Below are 27,765 nucleotides of genomic sequence, written 5' to 3'. Positions count from 1 at the left end.
AATTTGGCACAGTCATTTTAGAAAATAGTATGGAGGATCCTCAAAAAACTTAAAAATAGAACTACCATGTGATCCAACAATCCCACATTTGTGTATATATCCTAAGAAAAATAAATCATTATCCTGAAGAGTGATATCTGCACTTCCACATTTACTAGTTTTGTTCGTAATAGTCAAGACAAGGACTAACAATCTCAGTTTACATCGATGGATAAAGAATGTGGATAAAGAAATGTGGAAAACATCTGCAATGGAATTACTATTCAGTCATGAAAAAGAGATACTGACATATATGACAACATGAATGATCCCAGAGGACATTACACTAACAGAAATAAGCCAGACACAGAAATAAAAATACTGTATCATTTTACTTATATTTAGAATTTAAACAAGTTGAACACACAGATCCAGAGAAAGGAACAGTTGTTGCCACAGGCTAAGGGATGGTGGTGGCAGAAATGGGTAATGTTGGTCAACTTTTTAACTTTTAGTTGGAAGACTGGTCTGTGTCTGGGGATCTAATTTACAACATAAATACAGTCAGTAAAGCTATATACCTCAAATTTGCTAAATCTTAAGTGTTCTCACCACTAAACAAAAGTTAACTATGTGAGGTGACAGATGAATTTGATTATAGTAATCACTGCCCCAAGCACATGTACATTAAATCAGCAACTTGTACACTTAAAAAAATACCACACTATACAACCTAAATAAATGCAATATTTGTCAACCATACTTTAATTAATCTGGGGGGGGGAGTGAGAATAAGTGAGCATAAATTATAGTGTATTTTCATAAGCTCATTTTCCCCCTCTAAAACTACAGCACCCTCCACTATCAGCAACCCACACCACAATGTATTTGTTTCAATGGATGAACCTATACTGACACATCATTATCACCAAAAGTCTGTAATTTACATTAGAGTTCCCTTTTGGTGTTCCACATTTTATGGGTTTTGACAAATTTATAGTGACATGTACCCACTACTGCAATACCACATTGAACAGTTCTACTTTCCCTCAAAATCCCCTGTGTTCCACCTATTTATTCCTGCCTCTGCTTTACCCTTGGTAATCACTGAGCTTTTGAGTATCTCCATGGTTTTGCCTTTTCCAAAATGTTATATAGCTATCTTTAATTATACAGCGTGTAGTCACTCCAGATTGGTTTTTTTCACTCAGTATTATGCATTTAAGATCCTTCCATATCTTTTCATGGGTTGATGGCTCTTTAACACTGAGTAATACTGCAGTCTGGGTGTACTACAGTTTATTCACCCTTTCACTAACTGAAAAGCATCTTAATTGCTATAAACACCTCTGTGTAGATTTTTGTGTGGATATGTATTTTCAGTTCCTTTGGGTAAATACCAAGGAATGTGAATGCCAGATCGTTATCTTAAGAATATAGTTTTAGAGGCCTCCCCTGGTGGCGCAGGGGTTGAGAGTTGGGCTGCGAAGCTGCCTGCAGCCTCTGCAGCGCTGGTTCGATCCCCGGCTGCCAGCAAGGGTCCCACATGGCACACAGACCTCTCCTGCCGCACCCACTGCTCCCCTCAGCAGTGTATTTCGTTGGTCTGCCTGTTCAGTTCCCCTCTCTGGCTCCGGTGAATTCTCTCACCCTCCCATGCTTCTGACTGTACCCAGTGCTTGTATAAATAAATTAATTAATTTCAAAAAAAAAGATAAAACATTTCCTTGGGGAAAAAAAAAAGATAAGACATTTCCTTGGGAAAAAAATATATATAGCTTTACAAGAAACAAACCAAACTATCTTCCACAATGACTGTACCATTTTGCATTTTTACCAGCAATGAATGAGCATTCCTGTTGCTCCACAGGCCCACAAGCATTTAGTGTGATACCACCCACATTTCCAATGTTCATTAGCCAATAAGTGGCAAATGGGTACCATAATGGACAATAACAGAAAATATTTCCAACAACAGAGAAATTTCTACTCTGTTTACAACTTAATGGTTTATGCATTAGAAGAGGAACTAATGTGACAGGTTTTTATTTTTTCTGTGCATAAATATATCACTTTTACCATTGGACTTTTGACGGTTCTTTATCTCTCTTTGCTCAGAAGTTCAAATTCTTGCTTAGCCACTTCATAACAACATCTCCATTAACAAATTATTTAAACCCTCTGAGTCTCTGTTTCCTTATTCAAATTATTTGTAAGTTTATTGTAAAACTTAAATTAGATATACAAGGTAGGGCAAATTTAATATTCATGATAAGTCTCATTTGTAAGCTCTTTTGTGTTAGGAGTTTGTTTTTTAATGTTTCAGTATGATACTTTGAGGACATTTACTGAAGACAAGAGCTTAATACTGTATTTACCTGATCTGGATTTTTGTAACCCAAAAGTAGATTTGCTGCTTTTATATCACCATGAACATATTCATTTTCATGAATGAATTCCAATACATCCAACTGTGAAAAGAAACAGATAAGGTTATACTGCTATTTATTTGGAAATCATGATCAACACGAACATTTTGAATACAGCGTAGTGCGGACTTTTTTCATATTATCAATGACAAAGGGATGCTTTTCACAATTATGTCATTATTTATTCTAAATATCATATGTACTCATTGCTCATCCTGGGGAAAAGTTGAATAAATTGATTCTCAAATATCAAGTACTTTTAATTGAAGCTCTGATGGAAAGAAAACAAGATTCAACAATGCCTATGCCTAGTGCCTATGCTCTTGAGAGTGTCGTGGCCAAATCACGCTATGCAAGAGGAAAAACCCAAAAAAAACAGAGATCTATGGTGAGATAACCAAGAGGCCTACTCAACAAGTCTTCACCCAAGCGATTATTATAAAACAAGTTTGGGGGATCCATGAGCACGAAGAAAGGCATTCTCCCTCTGTATAGTAATGGAAAACTCCTTAGCTACATTTTGAAGTCCTTGAAGCTTACATGTTACATATACCTGGAGCTTAACAAACATTTGCAGGCTTCCTAGGTAAATAAATGGGAGACTGGAAACAGCAATGAGTTCTACCTGCCATATCCCTGGCATGAAGTTTCATTCTATTTAAAATGGATAAAACAAAATGGAACTTAGGCAAACCAAACACAAACAAGATAAGAGATATATGTGGTATAAACTAAATGTTTTCATGGGTGCTATTAAGATTTCATTGCTTCTTATTTGGCAAAGTATGCATTATTCATTGCACACTAATTACTGCCACCATCCCAAACTTGTAATAAAAACTTTACAGCACTAACATACCATCATATGTCTAGAATGGAAAATAATACATTTTGATATTGTTTGCATTGTTATAAATACAACTGATAAAAGAAAGGTTTTTCTTACAGCAAGTTTATTCTGGTATGTAAAAAGCTGTGAGGGAAAAAAAAAAATCAAACCTAGAACCAATGCCTAATTGAGTTTGTACTGCCAAACACAGCATATTCTGTCACTTACAAAGCCCACTGCTATCAATTTCACCAAAATGGCCTCTATTTACAAGAACTGATATTTCTAGGGCAATAAGTCTTCATTCTCTGATAATTTCACAAAGGGCAAAGATTTGTATACTGCAGCAAGCAAATAATCTGAAAACAGAGTATGTAAAATAAGTCATTCATTCTTACCATTCGGATACCTAGCTGCAGGACAGTTGACTTCTTAAAGGGTCCATTCTGGTCTGAGATCTTCTGTAAATCTATTCCCAGTCTTTCCATTACCATAAATCTGTAACTATAAGAAGGAGATGTTGAGAGATCTTAGATAGTAATGCTTGAGACTATTAACACATTTGAAACAATGAAAAATATCCACAACCTAACAATGAAGTATGATGCAGTCTGAACCACTACAGAATGAATGTGCACTAATAATCTTACTGCTTTTATCTTTGCAAAAAGACACTACGCTTAGTTTGCAGGAAGTTTTCTAGTAGAAAAGAATGCTGTGCCAAATCATTCACACACTGTCTTAGATTATGAAAAGAGAATAGTTTTTCCAATTAAATAGTATTGAGTTTAAATTTACTACATCACCTTCTTATATAGTGCTGAAGAAATTTTTGGTCTATACAGAAGGTCTTTTTTTTTTTTAATTTAGTTCTTCATTTTGGCTCCATGTATTTTTAAATTGTGTAATAATTGATATGTAAACTTATATTGGTTTCAGGTATAAATGTAATGACTATCTATACATTGTGAAATGATCACAACGTTTGTTTCTTGACCTTATAAAATCTTTTACTTTGTTCATAAACATGCCTTTTTAAAAAGCGATTCTTCCTTCTCTAATGGGCCCTTCTGCACCCCTTCTTTTCTTCCTTTTACTTACCCACATTAATCCTTATTTTTTGTACACACACAAACAAAGGATTTTTTACTTTGTCTTACAAAAGCCTGATTGTATGTGCACTTTTATGCACCATAGTTTTTGCAATAGTATTCCATTAATGTTCATTTTATTTTGATTTATAACACTCTTAAGAATGTTTGAGCAAAAGCACCAACCTTAGAATCTATTTTATGATCTAAGAAATAAAAATAATGTCCCTTATATTAAAGTTATTGAAAGGAATAAATGGGTATCTAATGAATGACTTTTTTAAAACCACTTTTAATGAATTATATGTGATGACTAACTATATTTGGTGGTTTAAAGACACTTCTACCATTTCATTATTGTGCCTCTCCTTAAGAAACAGAACTTAATTTTCCTCTCAAGTAGTGACTTGCTACTAGCAAAGATAATACAGTAAAATGATGGGATATCACTTCTATGATTAGACTATAAATAAACAACTGATTTTCTTTTTGGATGCATGTTCTTGTTTGTAAGATCTTGTTCTACCTCAATCGCTTTCTCTCCTTCCTCTCACCCTGCCTCCCCTCTAGGGAAAGTAAGCTGCCATGTCTTTATAACACTCAGGCATGTGATTGGAGAGACCCATGTGATAAGGAAGTGAGACCTCTAACAATTATATCAGTGAATTTTGAAACCTATCTTCAACCTGCCTATAGCCCCATCAGTGACTGTGAAAACACATCTTTCCCAGTTGAGTCTTGAAATAACTTCAGCCCAGCAGACCCTGACTCCATCTTCGTGAGAAGTTCCAAGCTAGAAATAGTCAGGAAACCTTGCCACAGAGTCATGATTCACAAAAACTAAGAAAATATTAATTTGTTATTATTAAGTCACTATGCTTTGGGTAATTTTTTATATAGCAACTGATAGCTTATAGACCACAAAAGGAATAGTTACAAGACAATATTTGATTATAATAATTCCATTTACCTTCTTCCCTTAAATTCAGTAAGACCAGATCCATAAAACAGCGGAACTCCCAAATAATCAAGTTGTTTATGTTCTATCCATCTTCTAACTACAAAGAAAATTTAACAGGAAAAAGATGCAAGCTTTTTAGAAAAGTAGTTCATATTTTCCACAGATGCTAAGATTTATTTCACTAATACCCTCAATAGAAATTAGATCTTTCAGGCCTCCCTGGTAGCGCAAGGGGTTAAGCACCACACTATGAAGCAATACGAAGCCTCTGCAGCACAAGTTCAATCCCTGGCCAGCCAGGGAGAAACCCACATGGCGAGGCAGACCTCTCCTGTCTTGCCCACTGCTCCCCTCAGCAGTGTATTTTGGCCAATCTGACTGTTCTGTTCCCCACTCTGTCTCTGATGGATCCTCTCACCCCCCCACATCTCTGGCCTGTACCCCAGCTCTTGTATGCTTAAATATATAAATCTTAAAAAAAAAAAGAAAAGAAAAGAAATTAGATCTCTCCAGAAAAAAAAAATTTAATTAAATGATTTTTTAAAAAGTTCACTTTATTTATTATCACAACAATTTACACAAAAACAAACAAAAATTTAAAATTCAGTCAATTATTACCAAAATAAAAGTAGTCAGTCTTTATATATACACAAATGTTTCTACACAGGAAAAAATTATTTCAGATGTTAGTTAAATTTCTAAAGATAATATACTAACTACTAAAGGATCAGTAGAAAGATGATTTTTTCTTCCCTAGTAATTAAAAATCTAAAGCCATAGTAGCAAAAATAAAAAAATAAAAATGGGCAGAAAAATAATTTTGCTCTGAATTATATTATACAGAAATTGTTTTGATTAAATTTAGCATTAAAAAAACAAATCCACTTAATTCATCAGGCAGCTTATTTAATTTTTCACTTTTCTACCATATGCTTAATGTTTAAGACAGCTCTACTGATAAACAATCAAGTTTAATGGATTCTATTTGTCACTGTGACATAGTTTAAACAGTTAGTAAAGACTATAGTTTTAATGGTGAAGAGGTTTTAATAAGAAAAGCAAAGTTAATTATCGGGACCAGACTCATCATTCTTTTTCCTAAACATAATGTAAAAATCTTAACTATATTAGTCATTACTCACACCTAATTCCTTAATGTTTTACTTAGTTCATCTACACATACAGTATTTATAAAACATTTATTCTTCAGTTCTACTCATATTCATTTCACAGTAAAATTCTTTAACAGGTAGTTCTTACATCTGACATTCAGCTCCAAATAATATCCCAACATTCAGATTTCTAACTTTTTAAGCTTATCTCTAAATCATCTTAGCATTTAATCATTTCCATACACCTGACCTCAATCCATTTTCTGAGCATTCATTTTGTTGATATGTCAATACACAGTTTTAATATCTTCTTTTTATCCTTCCTATCCAAATGGGTTTTGTAAAAGAAACAGTTACACTGTATCTTTTACACTTGGAGAACCCTTAAAGAGTTTTTATGTCAACAACCAAATATTTTATGTAAAGTGAAGCAGAAACAATTTTGAGTTAAAACATATAACCTGTCATGTACGTAATATAAAGATTTGTAAACCATTCATCTTGCTTTTTAAACTTATAAACACTATCATTTTACAATAAAATTTCTAACAGAAGGAGTTTTCCAGAAGGCCAGAAAGACAAATATATTAACAGTCACCTTAACAGGCATACATATGGAAGTATGCTAATTTTACTTACCACAGTCTTTTTTTGCAGCTCTTTGATAAAATTTAAGTTCTGAAAATAATGGGCCATTTTCTTGATATTCCTGTAAAAGAATAATGTTACTAGTAAAGAATCTTTAAAAAATACAGGTAGTGTTTCAACTGAAAATCTGAGTATACATATATAACACATAATTGTAGTTGAATCATTTCTTACAAAACACATGCACTATATTTCCACTAGAATTCTCTGCAAAGCATTAAACAGACTTAAAGAATCTCATTTTAAATTTTCACATAATGTAATATGATCACCATACTGACTTACACATGAAAGATGTCTTCTAATGGAAAGATGTGCATAATAGCACTGAGATTTGTAGACACACATACGCAGACACTCAATGTGTGCCAACATGTACATCAAGCAGGATATGCTGCAAACCACTCCGGTGGTTCATACATGATAACTTTAACTAGGTGTCCACTATACTTCATTCATTTTACTAGACACAGGATAAGAAAAAGAAAACCCCACTCCTGTATTTAAGGAACTTACCATGTAAAGCAGGGGAGGAGGAGGAAAGGAAGGGAAAAAGACAGCTAGCTAGATATGATGCAAAATATAAATGTCAATCAAAAATAAAGTTTCCTAGTATTTACACTTTAATATATACAAATATAACATTAGGTCTACTGATAAGTAAAATTATGAAAACTAAGTTTACAAAAATAAAAAAGAACAAAGCATCAAAGAAAAAAGTCAAACATTTATGAAATACATATTTAGTAAAGAACAATACTTACCACTTTTATTACATGTCTTGCATCTTTGTCTGGTTTATTTGTGGGGAAAGCTGCAGAACAAAACAAGTGGAGAAAAAATAGTTCCCAATTACTAAATAACTATCAAATCCCAGACACTGTGCTAAGCACTTTACATATATTAGTTTATTATAACCTTGCAAGAAAATTTTATAATAGGTATCTTTTGCATTTTACAAAAGATCCTCCTAAGATTTAAATAATTTGCTCACTAAATTGAATAATTTGCTGAGATGCAGCAGATTAGATTCAGGAACTCAAATTTGTCTGACACCATAATCCACATTCTTTATCATGAATCATATTCAAGTATTCAAACATGCAAAACAACAGATATTAAATACATTGATTCAAAGGTAAGAGAAATATTCCCTAGATATATATCAAAAGCATTAAATCCAACAAGAGATGTATTGTAAAATACACTGGGGTTCAATCTTACTTAATTAAAATCTACAAAGATTCAGAAATGAAAACAGATTCATTTTAAGTAGAAAGTTCAAAATTTTTACTTGCCATAATTCCAGAATCAGGCTAATAATGGTAGTAAAAGTTTAAAAATCATCTTTTGTTGACTCTAACAATTATTCCTACATTTAAAAATATGTATCTTATAATCTCATTTCAATTACAAGTTATGTTAGTTCATATTATTTGCAAACTATATTTCACATATAGTAAACCTAACTTCTAAAAATTCATGTTCAAATCAATCCTGTCCTCTATATTATGTAAATCATTAAGATTACTCTTTAATTTTGATGAGCAGTTGATATGTAAAATATCTACAATGTGAAGTATAGAATTTTGTCATTCATCTATTTACTCTTCACCCACTTTTCTTCATTCATTCACCTAATCAATATTTATTTAGCCACAGGCTAGTAATTGTGCTGTGTTAAGATGATGCTTAAAGGAATATAAAAGGGAAAAATTACACAACTAGTATTACATGTGATAGAAAATTAGTAGTTACCAGATTGAGAACAAGATTAAATTCCTTGGGTATAAATAATGTCCCTGTATTTATCAAATGTGTTGTTCTCTATCACAACTCCTAACATTTTCTTTTTTATCTTCTAATTTTATCAACTTTTCTCAATTCACATTATAGTTGTAAAAAATATACTAAAGTGTATAAATTCTAGTTTCACAGTTGAATAAATTAATACACAACTCTTCATAAATTTTGATACCAGCAATGCTATTAGAAAGTTCAAGAGTTATTACATTTAGTTCATATGTAGTATAAATTGTGAACTCAAACCTTTGTACAGTATCAAAGAAACTGTATCTATTTATATCAATTAAAAATTTTTCATCTTTATTCATGTAAGTCATTTCATTTTACCCAGACATGCAGTAGTCCCAAAGGAACTGCAGGAGAGATGGGTTATACATATCTAAGGAAGAATAAAACTAAAAGTATAAACAGAAGGGCTAGTATACAGAAGAAGAGGTAACGAAAGCCATTCCTCCTGCCTTTTGTCAAACAATCTTTAGAAGTATGGTGTTCAAACCTGGGGATTAGTAGCCCGGCTCTAACTCTGGCTCCACTAGGGACAGCAACAGTCTTTTCTGATACAGAAGTTGGTATAAACTCCCCACTTCTTGTCTAAAAGCAAGTGGTTCTGGCAGCATACAAATCTTTAACATAATAGAATATAAAAAGTTGGAGGATATAGAAGGAAGACAGGAGTTTTCAACTATGTAAATAACATTATGTTGCCACTGGAAAAAAAAGATACCCAACCAGTCCAAGGCCTACTCCTTGCTGCCTTCAATCAGTATATCTATACCACTTTATAATCCAAAATTTCCCATCAAATTATTCCCTACTTATATTATCACATGAACATAACATATTTGCATATAACTTGAAACATCCCACACTTATCATTTGATGGCTACATATGTACTCTATATATGGTGTCTGCTTTTATAATCCAGTAGAAAAATCAGACATTCATCAAATTTACTCATGCTAATGTCAAATTAATAATAAATGTTAAAGGGAGAGGTAGGTGGCACTGTAAAAATGTATAATCTATACAAGAGGGGATGATTGACCTAGAATAGCTGGAAAGACAGTAATGGGCTAGATGCAAATATGGTTAATAGTGATCTGTCTAATGAAAGGTTTTAAAAGTTTGAGGTATGATTGGAAACACATAACTAGATTTGCATTCTGAATAGATCATTACACTACAGTATGGAGATGAGAGTAAAGGGGAACCAGAATAGATAAGGACAGAATAGTAAGGATTTCATTTTGACAGATCAGAAAAGAGTGAACTAGATCTTGAATTACAGTATAAATGTTAGATATAAGAAAAATGAGCAGATCCCAGAGATTTCAGAAAATGAAACTGATAAAACTTAAAGATGGAAGAAAATGGATCTAGTTTGTTAGGTAATAGGTAATTAATCTATTGGGAGGCTGAAAAGAATAACCAATCATAAATAGTGATAGCGTTGAAAGTTATTAGTCTCAAATCTTCAGTTAGATTTCTGACAAGAGGTCTGATGACTTGTTAAGTAATGCAGTGTGAACCCATAAAATAGTTGTCTTCCTAGCACTTCTCTATTCATTGGGAAATGGAACTAGTTTTCTCTCTAAGGAACCAATCCTCCCACTATCTATCTACATGAGCCAGTACAGCTGTCTATCATATCTATCCTCCTTTATGACGGAGCTGACCACAGGACCAAGTCAGGCTAACTGGAAAAATAAGCCCACGGGCTACATAACAGGTTCAAAAAGGGCAAAGTGGTATAATTATGTAAAATAGTTTTCCTTAGAATTTGATGTTAAAATGCTACATAACACAAGACAGATCATAAACTGTAAGGATACTTAAATCCTAGAAATTGCAGTGATGGCTTTCCCTAGTTAAATGGCAAATAAAGTCAGAAAAACATACCCATCACTGAGGAAAGTAGGGTTAATGCAGGGAGAGAGCAAGCTCAAGTGATATTGTTCAAGAACTGAATCTACCTATAACTGATCCCGAAAAGTCATCTATTTCTCAGGAACAGAGTCAACAAATCCCCCTTTTGCTTTCATTCATTTGAGTTTCTGATTCTGGCACCAAAAACCAAACAGAAACAACTCTAAAAACCTGAAATATGGGCCTTCCCTGGTGGCGCAGCAGTTGAGCCATTGGCTGTGAAGCCGCCCACAGCCTCTGCAGTGCCAGTTCGATCCCCAACCCCCGGCAAGGGTCCCACATGGCGCGCAGACCTCTCCTGCCGTACCCGCTGCTCCCCTCAACAGTGTACTTCATCCGTTTGCCTGTTCTGTTCCCTGCTCTGGCTCTGGTGAATTCTCTCACCCTCCCGTGCTCTGACTGTACCCAGTGCTTGTATAAATAAATAAATAAATCTTAAAAAAAAAAAAAAAAACCTGAAATATGATGTAATCTGGTACAGAATGTCAATAGACTGGTATAGCAGAGAAGCCAAAATATGTTTCCTCTATAAAATAACAAGGATACTCAACAAAATAAATGCAGCCTCTTAAAAATACAAAGTTCATCTGGTTAAAAAAAAAAGGTGGGGGGAGTCAAAAACAAAGAGAAATCTAAAATTCAGAGACTGTACATGAGCATTCTGCAGTCCTGAAAGAGGCTGCCCAGTCCAGGTAACCAAGGAAAGAGAATTAAGGCTCTCCTGGGAAAAGGGATAGTTCTCAGGCCTGCAAGACTCAGAACTTTGAAGATCACCAGATAAAGACCGATGGCAAACAAAGTGCTACATCCTCAGTATTGTGGGGTATTTAAAAAGACAGAAAGAAATAGGGAGCAAGGAGAAGGGAAGAAAGGGAGGAAGTCAGGGAAACAAGGAGAGAGGGGAAGAAGTATTGAAGAACAAATGAGAGGGAGACTATAGACAGACAGGAACCAGCGTCACCAAAGAAAGAAAAGAAGTTGGAGGAAAAAAAAGCAATCTTGTCCTGAACCTGAGTATGAGGAAATACACAGTTTCTTCTGATATTTAAGTATTACAAGACTTACTTTATCAGGAAGTCCTAATACAATAATTCATAGTTCTTGGCAAAAGCAAGAAATAAATCTCCTTTAAGGGACACACTGAAAGTTTAGAATTCCTAGTGATAAAGTAGAGCTAAAAATGAGGTAGCAATCCAAAATTGCAAAACAGGGCAAGACAACAACCAGAAGGAAAAATAAACCCAAGACACTCAGACCTACTGTACAAATAAAATGTCTGCTTAAAATAACAGACACAAAGTTAACAACATAAGAAATGAGGAGAAATGTTCCATGAAAATAACTGAATAAACTGGCTGCAACTAAAAAAGAATCAGATCTATGAGCTAGTGACCACAAAAAAGGAAGTTAAGTTGAATTTGGAGAAGACAAATATTGCAAACCACCCAAACATCTATTTTCTCAATAGAATATTTGACAAAGTATATTATAGCTATAGTATGAAATATATTACAGAAAAGAAAATAAATGAAATATAGATACTGTAGCACTATACATACATCTTAAAGACAAAACGTTGAAAGTTGGCACATAAATCAGAATCCATAATTATTTGTTTAGATTGCATATATACATTCTGTAATGAAAAACAGTGAAATAAAAACAGTAAAAAACCATAAATAACCCAGACAGTATGGTTTCTGCTACATAGAAGGGAAGAGGTGCTGGAGCTCTGGAGAATGGGCTATATTATTACACGGCTTGACCTGGATGGGGATTTTGAGTTCTTGACTTATATTTTCTGGTAAACTTTATGTTATGCGCTTTCCTATATAGTAAAATATGCAATACATATATAATAATTGCTACTTAAAACTTAATGAATGGACAAAGTGGTAGATGAAATAGGCTAAAAAAGAGAATGAATGAATGAATCACATTAGCACTGAGAAAATACAGAATTCATCATAGAGCAACAGAGACGTAAGGTATGGCAAGGAGACTATAAAACACCAAGGTACTATGTGACAGAGAAACAAGTTTCAAACAAAAATTTGCAAATGAGCCAATGGAGAACAGGCACTTTAAAAATAAATGTTTCACTTAAAAGTCACAAGTCTCCAGTAAGAAAGTTTGTAAATCTGTAGTTCAGTCTACCATAGCCAAACCACAGATTAAAGATAAAGTACTACCAATCAAGGTGATGGAAAATTACATAAAAAGATGGAAGTGATGACAGACTACTCAATAGCAACAAGGGAATAAAAACAACTGAATTATATCACTTTCATATGCTGAGAGAAAATAATTATAAGTCTAGAAAAGTTACACTGAAAACAGACAAAAATAATGTGCAAGACAGGAATATAGTGACCAGAGTTTAAATTCTATAAAGTCTATTTTTTTTTAAAGATTTATTTTTTATTTATACAAGCACTAGGTACAGTCAGAAGCACGGGAGGGTGAGAGAATTCACCAGAGCCAGAGCGGGGAACAGTGTAGGGAGACTGATGAAATACACTGCTGAGGGGAGCAGCGGGTGGCAGGAGAGGTCTGTGCGCCATGTGGGACCCTCGCAGGCAGCCGGGGATCGAACCGGCGCTGCAGAGGTTGCAGGCAGCTTTGCAGCCCAGCGCTCAACTGCTGCGCCACAGTTGAGACATTGATTATCTTATAGTTTGTTAAATCAAGAAAGTTAATGGGTAACCACTAAAGTAAAAGAAATAAATTCATAATCAAAATCAGAATAAACAAAATGGAAACAACCTACTAAAACATAGGAAAGTTTTAAAAGATCAAAAAAACAGCAGATAGAAAAAAGACAACAGTAAATATTGAATATATCAATTTTTAGCTGCAAACTTTTTCATATTTTAAAATCTCTGAAATCGGACTGTATCTCATAATTCTTGAGAGCCTAAAGCTGCTGTCGACCACAAACGTGTAGGATGCAATCACTGCCTGCACAGGCACAAGGCCAGTCCTACCTGTCCATTCGTTTTCACTTCATGAGTATGTATATAGCTGCTATTATTACACTCTAAGTATGTCATTTACACTATTTTGGTATTGAAAAGAAAATTTGCCATATCAATAAAAAAATGAATTAACCAAGGGCCATAAATTGTTATTAGTGAAAAAAAAAGTTTATAAAGATGTAATGCAACAAATGAGTGTTCTATGAGTTTTAAGTATTAGACATAAAGCAGGCCCTTTATTAACACAAAAAAGATTCAAGAGGAAGATTATTAAGTTTTAAGAAGAGAATGGAGGCTCAACATACTTAATATAATGATATTATAATCAATGACATTTGGAAAAAACATTGTGCTAAAAATTATAATAAATTTGAATAGAATAAGGTCACCAGTTAAAGAAAAACTATAAGCTTCTTAAGTAAACAAGTAAATAAATGTACACTCTTTGTGAAACACAATTTAAACCCAGCGATGCAGAGAAACAAATTAAAATGGCAGGAAATAAACTAGCCAAAACTAGTTGAAAGAAGGTGGGAAAACCATTTTCAAAATTAAATAAATTTATTATATTAAAATTTGTCCAACTGAATCATAAAAGTAATGATTTTATGAAAGACAAAACATAAACTTGAAACATCTGGTAATGTAATGTCAAAATATGTAAATCAAACCCAGGAAAATTTCTGAATGTGATACCAAACAACAAAGACAATTAAAAGCAAAACTACTAAGTGGGACTTGTCAAACATACAGACTTCTCTGCAGAGCAAAGGAAACCATCAACAAAATGAGGCAATCTATGGAACGGAAGAAAATCTTTCCAAAACAATTTTTGTGAAGCTGTTAATGTGCTTAATTTAATAAGCACCAATATCCTAAACATACAAGGAAATGACACAACTCAATAACACAATTTAAAAATGGACAAAAGACTTTAGAATAGACCTTTTTCTAAAGACCAATAGGTACAAGTACATAAAAAGGTGCTCACCAGGAAAATACAAATCATCACTATAATGAGATAGCACCCCACACTATTAGCAAGACTATTATCAAAAGGATGGGAGATAAATACCGGCAAGAATATAGAGAAAAGTGCATAATCATATCAACTGATGCAGAAAAGCACTGTTAAAATTCAATATTCATTCCCAGTACGAACTCTAAAAGTTACTACGGGAGAAGTTCCCCAACTTAGTAAAGAGAATCAATCAGAAACCTATAGCTAACATCATCCTATGTGATGAGAGGCTAAATGCTTTCTCCTTAAAACTGAGGTAACTCAAACATGTCCATTTGCACTATTCCTATTTAACAAAGTACTGGAAGTCCTAGCCAATGCAATGAGTCATAACAAAATAAATGAAAGGTATATACAGATTGGAAAGAAAAAATAAAGTGCCCTTTATTTACCAATGATATGACTATCTACAGAGAAAATCCCAAGGAATCTGCGCCCCCCAAAAAAATCTTAGCATAAGTGATTTTTACCAAGATTATGGAATGTTAGGGCAACACACAAAAAAAAATTTATTTCTAAATGCTGATTCCTATATAGAGAGAATATATATTTTTGTATTCTGATAACTAAAATTACAAAAGCAGTATTTTTAATAGCACCAAAAATTTAAAAAATGGGAAAAAAACCTGCATATATATATATGTATATATATACACACCTAACAATATGATACAAGACAAATATGCTAAAAACTATGAAATGCTTATGAAAGTAAAGAACTGAAGAAATGGAGAGAAACATGAAGTAAAATAGTCAACATGTAAGAATGCCAATTTCCCTCAAATTAATCTACAGATTTACCTCAATATTAATTAAAATCAACAAGATTTTTTTCTATATAAATTGATTATAAAATGTATACAGAAAGGCAGGAAAGAACAAAGTTGAAGTAATCACACTACCCAAATATCATTCAATAGCAGGCATACCCATTTAATAAAATCTGACAATCAGAAGAAAAGAACCAAGGATATGCAGAACTCAGTTAAATATCAAAGATTTTACGCTAAGTGAAAATATCTAATCTCAGAAGATTACATACTGTATGGTTCCATTAACAGGAATTCTGTAAATTCTTAAAAAGACAAAGCTGTAGTGATGGAGAAAGGATCAGTAGTCACCAGTAAGGATGAAACTACAAAGGTATAAAATGAGGAAGATTTTAGGGATGGTGAATCAGTTTTGGTTGTGGTGGTGTGTGAAAATTCATAGAAATGTAAATAAACATATAAAGTCAACTTTTTCTCTATATTAAGGTTGTAATATTACTAGCAAAAAATATAAGTACATAATAATGCAAAGAATATGCTTAGTGACAAAATTATTTCTGAAAACTAAAACACAAAGTACAACTCGGGCAGAAAATGCAAAAAAAAAAAACATGCTTCAAGAGGAAGGTGAATTTCTAATATAACTTGTATAGGAACTAGAAATAGAATGCAGGTAATAAAGAGTGAAACAGAATAAGCAACTTGACTTTGGTATTTCTTTCCAGTAATGAATTCCAAGACCACTACATATAAAATTTATACTTTTACCAAATCATCATTTTAATTTTTAAAATGATTTCATGTATAGCTAGGTAGAAAAAGCTTATTCTATAAGACTGGCAAGTCCCTTCCAAAAATAAGCTATTTCTTTCTAATTACATATTTAACTTTGTAGCTGATTAATGATTGTAGCACAATCAATTATCTTCAAACACTTTCTTGGAAGCTAGATATGTAGAATAGATTAACATAGGAATATTCAGGCTGAAACATGGAATGAATCCTTATCCTTTTCACCTGTACACCTGGAATCCTTAAGGGACCAGTTTGAAAACCTATTACTAATGATTTGTCATTTTGGAGTTTGGTTATAGTATCTCCACTAAGAATTTATAATAATTTCTTATTGCATGTCTGCTAGATATTCTCTTCTTTCTTTTTAAGCATGAAAATAAGCAGTAGCATTCTGGCCATATTAAATTCTAGCATTATATTTACCATTGTATTAACGCCCTTGTTTAGCTCTCAATGATTTTCACTATGGAATGGAAAATATTAACCACAAATAAAAACTCTGCTTAATGTTTCACTCTTTGTTTACATGTGCATAAAAATCTTACTCTTTTTAAGTCTTTCTGTTTCATCATTTTAATTTTATCTCTTTCTGCAAATGATTATGAGATTTTTTTTGTCAGTAGTATCCTTTGAGAGGATTTCAGACCATTTTTATCTAATGTAACCGGGAACTGTAGTGTAACACTGTAAACTTATAATATTGTTATTCTCCTGCACTTCTTTCACAACTTCCTTACTGTCACAGAAATGTAAATAAACATATAAAGTCCACTTTTTCTCTATATTAAGGTTGTAATATTACTAGCAAAAAATATAAGTACATAATAATGCAAAGAATATGCTTAGTGACAAAATTATTTCTGAAAACTAAAACACAAAGTACAACTGGGACAGAAAATGCAAAAAAAAAAAACCACCAATAAGCTGTGATACACAGTATATATTTTAAAACAAGTTATTGCTTTCAATTCATTTTTCTATTTCTCAAATAGTATTAACATTTACATATCTTAATTCAGATGTTTTCATTATTATTACTACCTTCATTCTAAGTTTTCTAAGCTTGCTTGAGGGTTGATATGTAACAACTTTTTCAACTTTTAACCTTCTAATTCTTAACCATAGTTCATTAATCTACAATGGAATATAAAATGCATTATAAAATTCTACAAACTTAACTTCAAAGATCCCTAATTATTGAAGTCATGATGTATTTTTTCTGTTTTCCAAAGGTAATTTCTTTATATAAAGAATAAAGATGGGGCCTCCCCGGTGGCGCAACGGTTGAGCACTGGGTTGTGAAGCTGTTCAATCCCCGGCTGCCAGGTAAGGGTCCCACATGGCGTGCAGACCTCTCCTGCCACCCGCTGCTCCCCTCAGCAGTGTATTTCGTCAGTCTGCCTGCTCTGCTCCCTGCTCTGGCTCTGGTGAATCCTCTCACCCTCCCATGCTTCTGACTGTACCCAGTGCTTGTATAAATAAATAAATAAATCTTAAAAAAAAAAAGAATAAAGATGAATTGCCATCTTTGAGTTATATTTATCATTCCTCGTTCATAGAAGGACCTGTCTTTATCAATGCAATACTGAACAAAGTGCTGATTTACAGCTCCATTTCAATTGAACATTCTAGCACACAAGGGATTTTGAAAGGAGTGAAACAAGTGGAAGTCTGATGGCCAAGGTCTGGCTTGAGTAAGGTGGATGTGGCAACACATCCCATCCAAGCTCCAATAATTTTTGACAGGTGATCATACTTGTGCGTGGTCTCGTGCTGTCATGATGAAACACAACTCCTTTATGATTAACCTGCTCTGGACATGTCTGGTTGATGGGTTCATTCAAACTGTCCAATTGCTAACAATACACATTTTGAATGGATTGCTTGGTTCCTTGGTAGGAGGTCGAAAAACACAATACCTTTAAAATCCCACCACACTGAGAGCATAGACTTCTTCTGATGACTATCTGCTTTCGATGTAGTTTGAGGCGAACCATCACATTGGGAACAAGACCTTTTTTTTTTTTTTTGGTGGGACCCTCGCGGGCAGCAGGGGAACCAACCGGCACTGCAGAGGCTGTGGGCAGCCTCGCAGCCCAGCGCTCAACCGCTGAGCCACCAGGGGAGGCCCTGGGAACAAGACCTTTTGCGCACCACATTGTTGTAAACAGTCCCCTTCTCATCAGCAGCTATCGGTCATTTCAAAAAAGGACCATTTTCCTCATGTTCAATGAGCACATTGTAGATGTTTATATGCACTGTCAAATGAACTTCTTTGTGTTCATGAGGAAACCAAATATCAAGTTTGCTTATGTATCCCAGCTTTTTCAGGTAGTTGTTAATTCTTTGATGATGTATGTTCAATGTTTCTGCAATCGCTCATGTCATTTAACATGGGTTTGACTCAGTCAATGCCTTTATTTTGTCATCATCAACCTTAGTGTACCTCCTTGACCAAGGAGCATTATTGAGATCAAAATCACCAGCACAGAATTTTGTGAACCATCGCTGGCACAGATATTCCTATAGAGCATCGTAACCGCAAACTTTATGCCACTTTTCACAAGCTTGACAAATGTTCTTCCCTTTACGGAAGTAAAATAGTAAAATATGGCAAAAATGCAGTTGGTTTTCATTCTTCAACTTGTTGCAAGATCTTCAAATCTCAACCATGTTGCCTTTTTTTTTTAGAATGAAGATAGAACTGTCAGTTGTCAAATGACTAGCAGTAACAAAGCTATGAATGACTCTAGTACTTTCTAAAAATGAACAAAAATGCAAAAATGGGTTGTGACTTTTCTGACAACCCAGTATTATTCAACAGTTCTTACTCTCTATCATCAAATCTTATTATTATTTATATCTTGTCTCTTTCAATTATTTACCTTCAAGTCTATTTCATTCTTGTGGTACTCTATTATGAAACAACTTCAGATTTCCTAAACCTTCAAGTGTTTCCTTCTGTCACTTAAAAGATATTCAATTTGACTAGATTGTATACTAGAATGATAGTCATATTTTTCTTAGCTATCTATTTTCAGTCAGTGAATTAACAGCTGATGTAGTTCTTTACCTCACTTCCTGAAATGATACTGTCAATTCTAAGTTGAAAAATCCATTATGTAACCACGGTAGCCCCACCCTAACTTGCTGAGACAATTTGCTATATTCACACTTAAATGAGGTTCAGATTGAGTAAATATTTAAATATTTCTTGTACCCTCTCCATTTTGCAGGCCTCTACATTTTCACATGTTCTTATTATCTAAAGATGTATTACATGGGCCTCCCCGGTGGCACAGCAGTTGAGCACTGGGTTGCAAAGCTGCCACGCCCTCTGCAGTGCTGGTTCGATCCCCAGCTGCTCCCCGGCCACCAGAGGTGGGTCCCACATAGCGCGCAGACCCCTCCTGCTGCCCGCTGCTCCCCTCAGCAGTGTATTTCGGTCCTTCTGCCTGCTCTGCTCCCTGCTCTGGCTCTGGTGAATTCTCTCACCCTCCCGCGCTTCTGACTGTACCCAGTGCTTGTATAAATAAATAAATAAATAAATCTTTAAAAAAAAAAAAAAAAAGATGTATTACATAAAAAGATATTTGAACTGTTTTTTTCTTCTAGATGGTCTTTATGCCATTTTTCTATGACTTAGATGTGCTTTGCTTACTCATTAATAGTAAAAATAATTCTTCGCTCCATTTAGTCCATTCTTTCTTTAAAATTTCTATCCATGTTTCAGTATCTCTCACCACCATTTCCTCATACACTTTCAGGGTCAGAAGGAATTAAAAAGTTCTTTACCAAATAGAAATTCCATAATGCCATCTCTCTGCATAAAACTAATTTCACTCACACTTGTTCAAAGGCTTTCTGCTGGAATAGGAATTCTGATGTTAGAGAAGTCAATACAAATTTTCTTCTCCTTTCCATCGTAGCAACATTTACCTTTCTTCTCACTTTTTTTTTTAATTAATAATATATCATTATTTCATGCCCTTGTTTGTTTCTCCACAATATAGAATTTTTCCACTCAGGTGTCATCTCACTTTTCTTGAAGTGTTTGTGTTGGGATTTTTTAATGTTTTTTACTACCTTTCCTTCTACCATCCTTCCAATAATTTGTACTAATACTCCATTCTCCAATGTAATACTCACATTTGACACTGCAGATGCAGTTGTAACACATAGTGATCTTTTAACGGAAAGAAAATCAAGTATATAATGAATAGCTTTTCTTCACATTCTCCAGAAAATGAAGTAACCCCATATCACCATAGGTGCTCAAAACATGTATTTGAATGTAGTATTATGTTCATACTTTCTTATTATGTATATACGTACTCAAAAGAAAAAAGTATTCTAGCATAACAACTAGCATTGCAATATCTAATCTATTTTCCATTAATACTTAAAGATTTGCATCTACATAAAATACATTTTTTAAAGTTATAGTTATTGAAGTAATTTTGATTTGCATCACAGTATGTATCTTAGGGGTATAGGTTTATACCTCTACAATTGTATGTTATCTCACCACACCCACCACCAAAGCCCCAGTAATCCTCCATTAGAGCCTCCTCTCCCTTTTGCTCTCATAATTTTTTCACAAAATATTTTTTTCATAAACTCATCTATAGATATGCAATAAATCACCACTACTATGCAATAGTATTCTGAGGGAATTTATTTTTTTAATATTTTTCTTTTTTTTTTTTTTAAGATTTATTTATTTATAAAAGCACTGGGTACAGTCAGAAGCGCAGGAAGGTGAGAGAATTCACCAGCGCCAGAGCAGGGAACAGAACAGGCAGACTGACGAAACACACTGCTGGTCAAGAATAATTCAGCATTTGTAAAAATTTCTATTTTTACATGATGTTTATTGAAATTGATCACAGGTTTTTAAAGAGAACTCTTCTGATTTTCCTGCTGTTTACTAGATTCAAACAAATTTATAAACCCCCTATAAACTAGAATAATTTTTAAAAAAGCAGAAAAATATAAATTTTTCTCATCAGTTGGTATGTATCATTGGTTGATTCTTCTCACTTATTCCCATAAAAATATTGTTTGACCTAAGGTATAGAATGTTTTAACATATTTTCTAGTTTCTTAACATTACATATATGTAATATAAATCAGATATTCTTTCACAGATTTTTAGAACTCAAAAACATATAACTAGTACTCTACATCTTGAGTTGTCAGTCTGAATGAAAATGACACCATTATCAGCATCATCACTAACCAACTTCTTAAATTAGTTATCACTATTATCAATTAGATATTTCACTGTAATTTTATAAATGAGCTTATCGTAATCATTTGTCACTATTTTTTCTGGTTAGCAATAAGTTCATAGTATCATTTGTTGGAGGACATCAACCCATAGAGCAGAGACCAGGATTCAAATGTAGACAGAGACAATTGCTCAAACTATGGCATGAAGTCAAATTACTTAACCTCCCTGGGTCTCTACATCTTCTGTATGAAGTTGTTGGGAAGATTAAATAATGCATATAACGCATTTAGCACATGGCTTGGCACACAGTCCCTGAAAGATTTTAGTAAATGATGTGATGATGATGATAATGGATTTCCTTAAAAAAGATTTCAAGAACTATCCCTAGCAGGTAGCACATGCCACACACACACACACACACACACACACATACACACACACATCTAATACTCTTTACTGGAGACTCACTCTCTTTTAATTTAATTTTTTGTGTTCTATGTTCATGGCCTCTTCAGTGAGGTTTTGGTAACATTACCTCTAAGAATTTCATTAGGTTTCACTCAGAACACCTACAATGGAAACTATGCCTCTTTCACAAGTTGCAGCTTCAGAATGCTCTTGCTTGAAATAAATTTGCAGGAAGCTGCCTTTACTGCACACTAAGCACGGGAAAGAAAAATGGCCAGTGTCTCTGGGGAATAATTAACAAAAGACAGTTTGTTTCATCTTCATGATAAAATACAGCATCCCTATTAAAAGGCAAATTCATCATTTCCAAAAGTTAAATAGAATGACACTATAAAAGTAATTCCAGCTGATTAAATTTAGGGTTCTGGAAAAAAATTTAATTCATGAATATACTCTGAATCTTTCATTTGATTTTAAAATGTATAAATGTTCATTTAACTTTGAGCCCTTGCCTCTCAGTGTTCTATTCTGAGCTAGTCAAACAAGTGGTAGCAGGCATGCTGGGTTCAATAATACTGCCTCTCATATTTAAATACTCTTTCACTTGGATTGCAAATTAAAGACTGTCTCCTGAACACTGACACATTTTCAGGGATTGATTCTGCAAAATGTGTTGATTTTTCCTACACTGTTTTGCCTGTATGTGTGTCAACTTTGGCCTTCTTTACAGTACTGCTGTCTCTTTAAAGCCATTGTCTGCCTGACAGAAAAATGTACATTAAACCTCATGACTAATTACACACAGAAAATTTCTTATTTCAAATATAAAATACCTATACCGGGAAACCATGACAAAAGCTTCTGACTCTGTACAAAACTCTTAACCAGAGTTCATTCATCTAGATTAAAAAACATTCCAATAATCTACTTGCTGTTACAGTTGTATTTATAGTCTTTGAAAAGTAGACTGATGCATGTTATATGCCTAAAAGTTAATCTATTTAACAGGGAAACCACCCATTTCTCCACAGGAGTTTACACTAGCTATTAGGTTAACTTTAGTTAACTGCTATTTAGTAGACTGCTTTATTCTACACATAAAACTGTTTATCAGTACAATGTCCATTTTTATACTCTCCTTAACAATGCATTAGCAAAGTAGATTCCCAATAAATCCTACAAACTATGGTAAGTACATAACTTCTTGTACTTCAAAAATATGCTTGAAAAGAGAAGGAACAGATACCACTCTACCCGGAAAGTTTCCCAAATGTACAAAATAGCATCTCTAAATCAAAGCATGTAATGAGTCACCCACTTATAATGTACAAGAGCATGAACTTCCATCTCTGACAACCTACTTGCTGGGAAATTTTATTTTTAACAAATCATTGTTTTAAAACTATCATCTGAAAGAGCTTGTTTAGGCACTCTGAAAGAATATCTGCAAGGAGTGTATATCTAGTTGGGAAAGTGTATATGATTGTGATAGTATTATATATAAACAGTAATCACACGAAATAAGAGAAGCACTGGGAGAGAGTACATTATGGGAACAAAGAGAGGAAAATTGTGCATACTTCCTGCTTTCCTCTTTAGCATGTCAGAATTTTCATAAGGACTATGAGACACCATTTGTTTTCGCAAATGATCCCAGCAACAGACAAGCCGAGCTTCTAGTCTACCAAATCTAGGTACTCAGCCTGGTTTGGCTTTTGCTTCTTTTTTGTCAAACCAACTCTCTTCTTCCTCTAGTTTTTGTTCATCTCATATAGTTACCAAGTACAGTAAATGCATCACATGCCATCACACTATTTTGGGAAACTCTGCAATGCCTACCAGTGTACCAACTGGCTAGTTCCACCCTGGATATGAAATTTTAGTTGCCTGAAAATGTCTCAGAATGGGAAGGTAGGGTAGGAAATAGCCACACTACTCTTCTAAATGGTCACAATACCTAAGCACAGCAAGTTGGTTTAAGGTCTGCATATGAGCCAAGCTTAGAATTTCATTGCCTTTGTTGGCTCATGTCACTTCTTTAATTAATGTCACTTTCTCTGGTTTAATATCAGAGCAAGTGACAAGAGTGCTTCTGGATGAATTGTGTTTTCCGAGGACTGTATGGCATACTCTCCTGCAGTCTGACAGAGGGACGTGCCAGTTTTACTTGGCAGTTACAATGCACCAGCTTTAGTTTTAGTAGTTTAATTTGTGGCAGTTATATGTTTTGAATACGTTGAAGTATTCACAATGGTCTCATGGAATCTGTTCCATAGATAAAGTTTACACAGTGGAAAAGAAAAAGCAATGGCTATAACGTGATTAGGAAAAGCTCCTCTTGGACACAGCTGGTCTTAGAGGCATTCCTATAAATTTAAGGGCATTTAGGGGATACAATTAAAGTGATCACAAAACTGATGCCCCCCCCCTTTTTTTTTGCCCAGTCTGTAGTTGGTGTGAGACGATCATAAGGAATATGATATTTAGAACTCAATTTTATGCCAAATCCATTATTCAAGAAGTGAAGTGTATATACATGATAGACATGCAATGAAATAAATGTTAGAATAGGAGGCTTTGTTACCAACTTAGGCATTAAGATGGTTCTAACATTTTGGTAAACTAAGTTTTTATTGATATAAAATTCAGAAGGGTTTCTGCACTGAGGAGAAAGGACTAAACTTTTTGCTTTGGTTTGGAAAGATCTTTCTTTTTCAGGCTGAAGTATTCTGAAGGTTTTTAATTTGGAATTTTTCCTTCGTCTCCTTTATACACTTTTGTGAAGCCTCATCAGCGCATGGTGAGAGCTGCCACCAAGGAGTTCTTCCAAACTTTGCCTGCCCTTTCTAAATTTAGGGTTCTTCATTGCAGCAGGTTGAAGATCTGGCTTTGATTGCACCTGGCACTGCTGGAGAATAGAAATATTCATCTCCACTGAATGCATGCTGCTTAAGTGCTGGAGGCTCTTGCAGGATAGGAACTCTCACTGGAAACTTCATTACAATACTCTCCCTTCCCTACATGAAGTAGTAATTCTCATTCACCAAAGATAGAATTTTGCCTGACACAGCCACAGGAGCTCCTGTTTGACTTTCAAAATTAATCAGCCACTAAGCTGGAGTAGAAATGGCATGTCCTTTAACCTTAAGCACAAAAAGCTCTCAACAGACTGCAGTTTTTATATCCCTGGATGTAAGTTTGGGCCCCTGATACTTAAACTTGATGCACATACTGGGTTTCTGGCATGCTTGTGCCCATACCCATCTGCTATCCTGGCACTATGCCCGTTTAGAAGGTGTGATGCCAGTTTCAATAGGGCATAGGTGCCAATCAAAGATGGGTTTGGAGGGGCAGCATGCAGAACGCAGCAAAAGTCAGTCCTTCTGCCAGAAGACCCTCCTGTTATCATATAATGCCAATGAAGGGCCACATGCTTCATTGCTTAGGATCACATTGCATCTGTAGATGTTTCTGGCCTTCAATGGATATCTTTCTACAGAATATTTTTTCTTCAAGTATACTTTGTATAACAAAGTACACTTTCCTAAAGTTTAATGTTGGACATTTTAAAGAAGTCCACTTAACTAAGGCCTTCATTTTAAAAGCAACAGGAAATCTTCACAAATATCTTGAAAAATTGCTGAGTGTTCTGACTTTTTTCCTAAAATAACCTTTCACGTAAAATACTGTATAATGCACTTAGTCCATGGAATGGAGTTATAGGGCACATTCTATAGAAGTACTAATTGTAAAACCAGGTACTAAGCACTATAAAATCCATTGGTATTTTTGTATTAAGAGTGAGTCATGGAAAAATTTTCATTACCAATATAGCTAATTTCTAGTGAATCATCTCATTTAGAGCTTTAAAGTGTCCTCATTTTCCATTTTCTTCTCATTTATTTTATGTATTTATTATATAACACATATTTATATTTATTATTTTATATATATTATTTATATTTTTTCCTGTGTCCTAGAAGAAGGGCCATAAGGTCTCCAATTATTCCTCTTCTTATCTGAAGGAAAAAACCCTAAAATACTTCAGAAGCAAAAGTAAACCCCCAATTCATAAGGGAACCAGAAGCTCTCAAAGCTGAGAATTCTTTTATTATGTCGCTATAGAGGTAAATTCATTTCATAAATTTCCTTATAGCAATAGGTTTCAAATTAAAACACCTTGACTACTGTAAATAGTTATAAGATAGCAATAAGTGCACTGAAAATCAGAGTTTTTGTAAATCTCCATTTAAGCTAAACAATTGGAGAATAAAACGTAGAAAATGAAGAACCACAAAATAATGTATTTTTAAAGACAGACTATTGGGGGAAAAAATGAAAAAGACAACCAAAGGCAAAGTCACAGACGATCTCCAAGCTTTCGTAAATACTTAGATTTTTCAAATGCTAGATAAATGAACACTGCTCATTCTTTAAAAATTCAAAATTAATGGGGCCTCCCCGGTGGTGCAGCAGTTGAGCGCTGGGTTGTGAAGCTGCCTGCAGCCCCTGCAGTGCCAGTTCGATCCCCGGCCGTGAGGCGAGGGTCCCACATGGCACGCAGACCTCTCCTGGAGCCCGCTGCTTCCCTCAGCAGTGTGTTTCATCAGTCTGCCTGTTCTGCTCTCCGCTTTGTCTCTGGTGAATTCTCTCACCCTCCCACCCTTCTGACTGTACCCAGTGCTTGTAAAAATAAATAAATCTTTAAAAAAAAATTCAAAATTAATAGTCTACAATGACACATACAACATTAAAGTGCATCTTCTATGGAGTTTTATTTGTGGGTCCAACAGATGAATTCACAAAATTCCAAGTGATCCCATCTCCCTTTCAGATTAAATCACCTATTATCTATCTACATCTACATCTGGAAATTAATGTATCATATATACTATAGTTTCTAGTATGTTATCCTTATTTTCATATTTATTCTCTTCGCCTCCGAAGTATCATTTATAAAATTTCATAGTGACAAATGTCATGACACCATAATGTGGCATAATAACAGGTCTTCTCCATAAAACACTGCCAAAATAACATCTAATACAGCAATGTAATGAAGCAAGATGAGTTCCAAGAGTTCCACTTTGTTGTTAGCATTCTTTTTAGGCTCTTCTGAACACTCTGCTCATACCTTAAAAATCAATCCATGACACCTGACTAAAAAGTAAAAGTTACACATGCATCAGATTATATAATCTGTTTTTTATTTTTGCATCAAAGAACCGGGGTGTAGGTCAGAGGTGCGGGGGTGTGAGAAGATTCAGCAGAGACAGAATGGGGAGCAGAATATGTGGATTTTACTGAAATACACTGCTGAGGGGAGCAGCGGGTGAGACAGGAGAGGTCTGCTGCGTCATATGTGGGTTAGCTCGCTGGCTGGGGATGGAACTCAGGCCACTGATATCCCTGAGACTTAACCCCTAGTCCACCAGAGAGGCCCTTCATAATCTTTTGTATTTCTTCATAAATAGATGTTTATTTCCTCATCAGTAGAACAAGTTAAACTTTAATAAATTCTAGAACTCCTAGTCATTCTACACCTCCCCCCACCAACCAACTTCTCTGTTTCTAAAAAGAGAAGAAAACAAAAAACAAAAACTTGAGACTTTGAAAGGGTAAGCCAAAAAATGTATGCCAGTCACCTGGATGGAATCTAAACATTTATTCCTGGATAAATGGTTGGATCTTAAGGCTTCACCACAGTTAATTTTATAGTAATGTGTTACTCTTTATAAAACATAATGCTATCAACTTACTGTCAATATAATAATA

General features: G+C 34.3%; 1 protein-coding gene across 4 annotated transcripts in view; it reads right to left on the bottom strand.

Moving 5' to 3' along the window:
• VRK2 (VRK serine/threonine kinase 2) overlaps nucleotides 1–27,765 on the bottom strand; it is a 111,445-nt gene that overhangs the window by 68,263 nt on the left and 15,417 nt on the right. For all 4 annotated transcript variants that reach the window (XM_054701546.1, XM_054701547.1, XM_037527435.2 and 1 more), the window contains exons 3-7: nucleotides 7,814–7,863; nucleotides 7,041–7,110; nucleotides 5,299–5,386; nucleotides 3,636–3,741; nucleotides 2,358–2,450 (exon numbers count right to left, since the gene is read on the bottom strand). In XM_054701546.1, coding sequence (XP_054557521.1) covers nucleotides 2,358–2,450; nucleotides 3,636–3,741; nucleotides 5,299–5,386; nucleotides 7,041–7,110; nucleotides 7,814–7,863 — 407 coding nt within the window. The remainder of the gene's footprint in view (nucleotides 1–2,357; nucleotides 2,451–3,635; nucleotides 3,742–5,298; nucleotides 5,387–7,040; nucleotides 7,111–7,813; nucleotides 7,864–27,765) is intronic.

This window comes from Talpa occidentalis, unplaced genomic scaffold (assembly GCF_014898055.3).
Source record: "Talpa occidentalis isolate TD23 unplaced genomic scaffold, MPIMG_talOcc4v2.1 talOcc4.5, whole genome shotgun sequence".
Classification (NCBI taxonomy): Eukaryota; Metazoa; Chordata; class Mammalia; order Eulipotyphla; family Talpidae; genus Talpa; species Talpa occidentalis.
The sequence above is the reverse complement of the archived record's forward strand: the minus strand, read 5'-3'. Positions and strand labels throughout refer to the sequence as shown.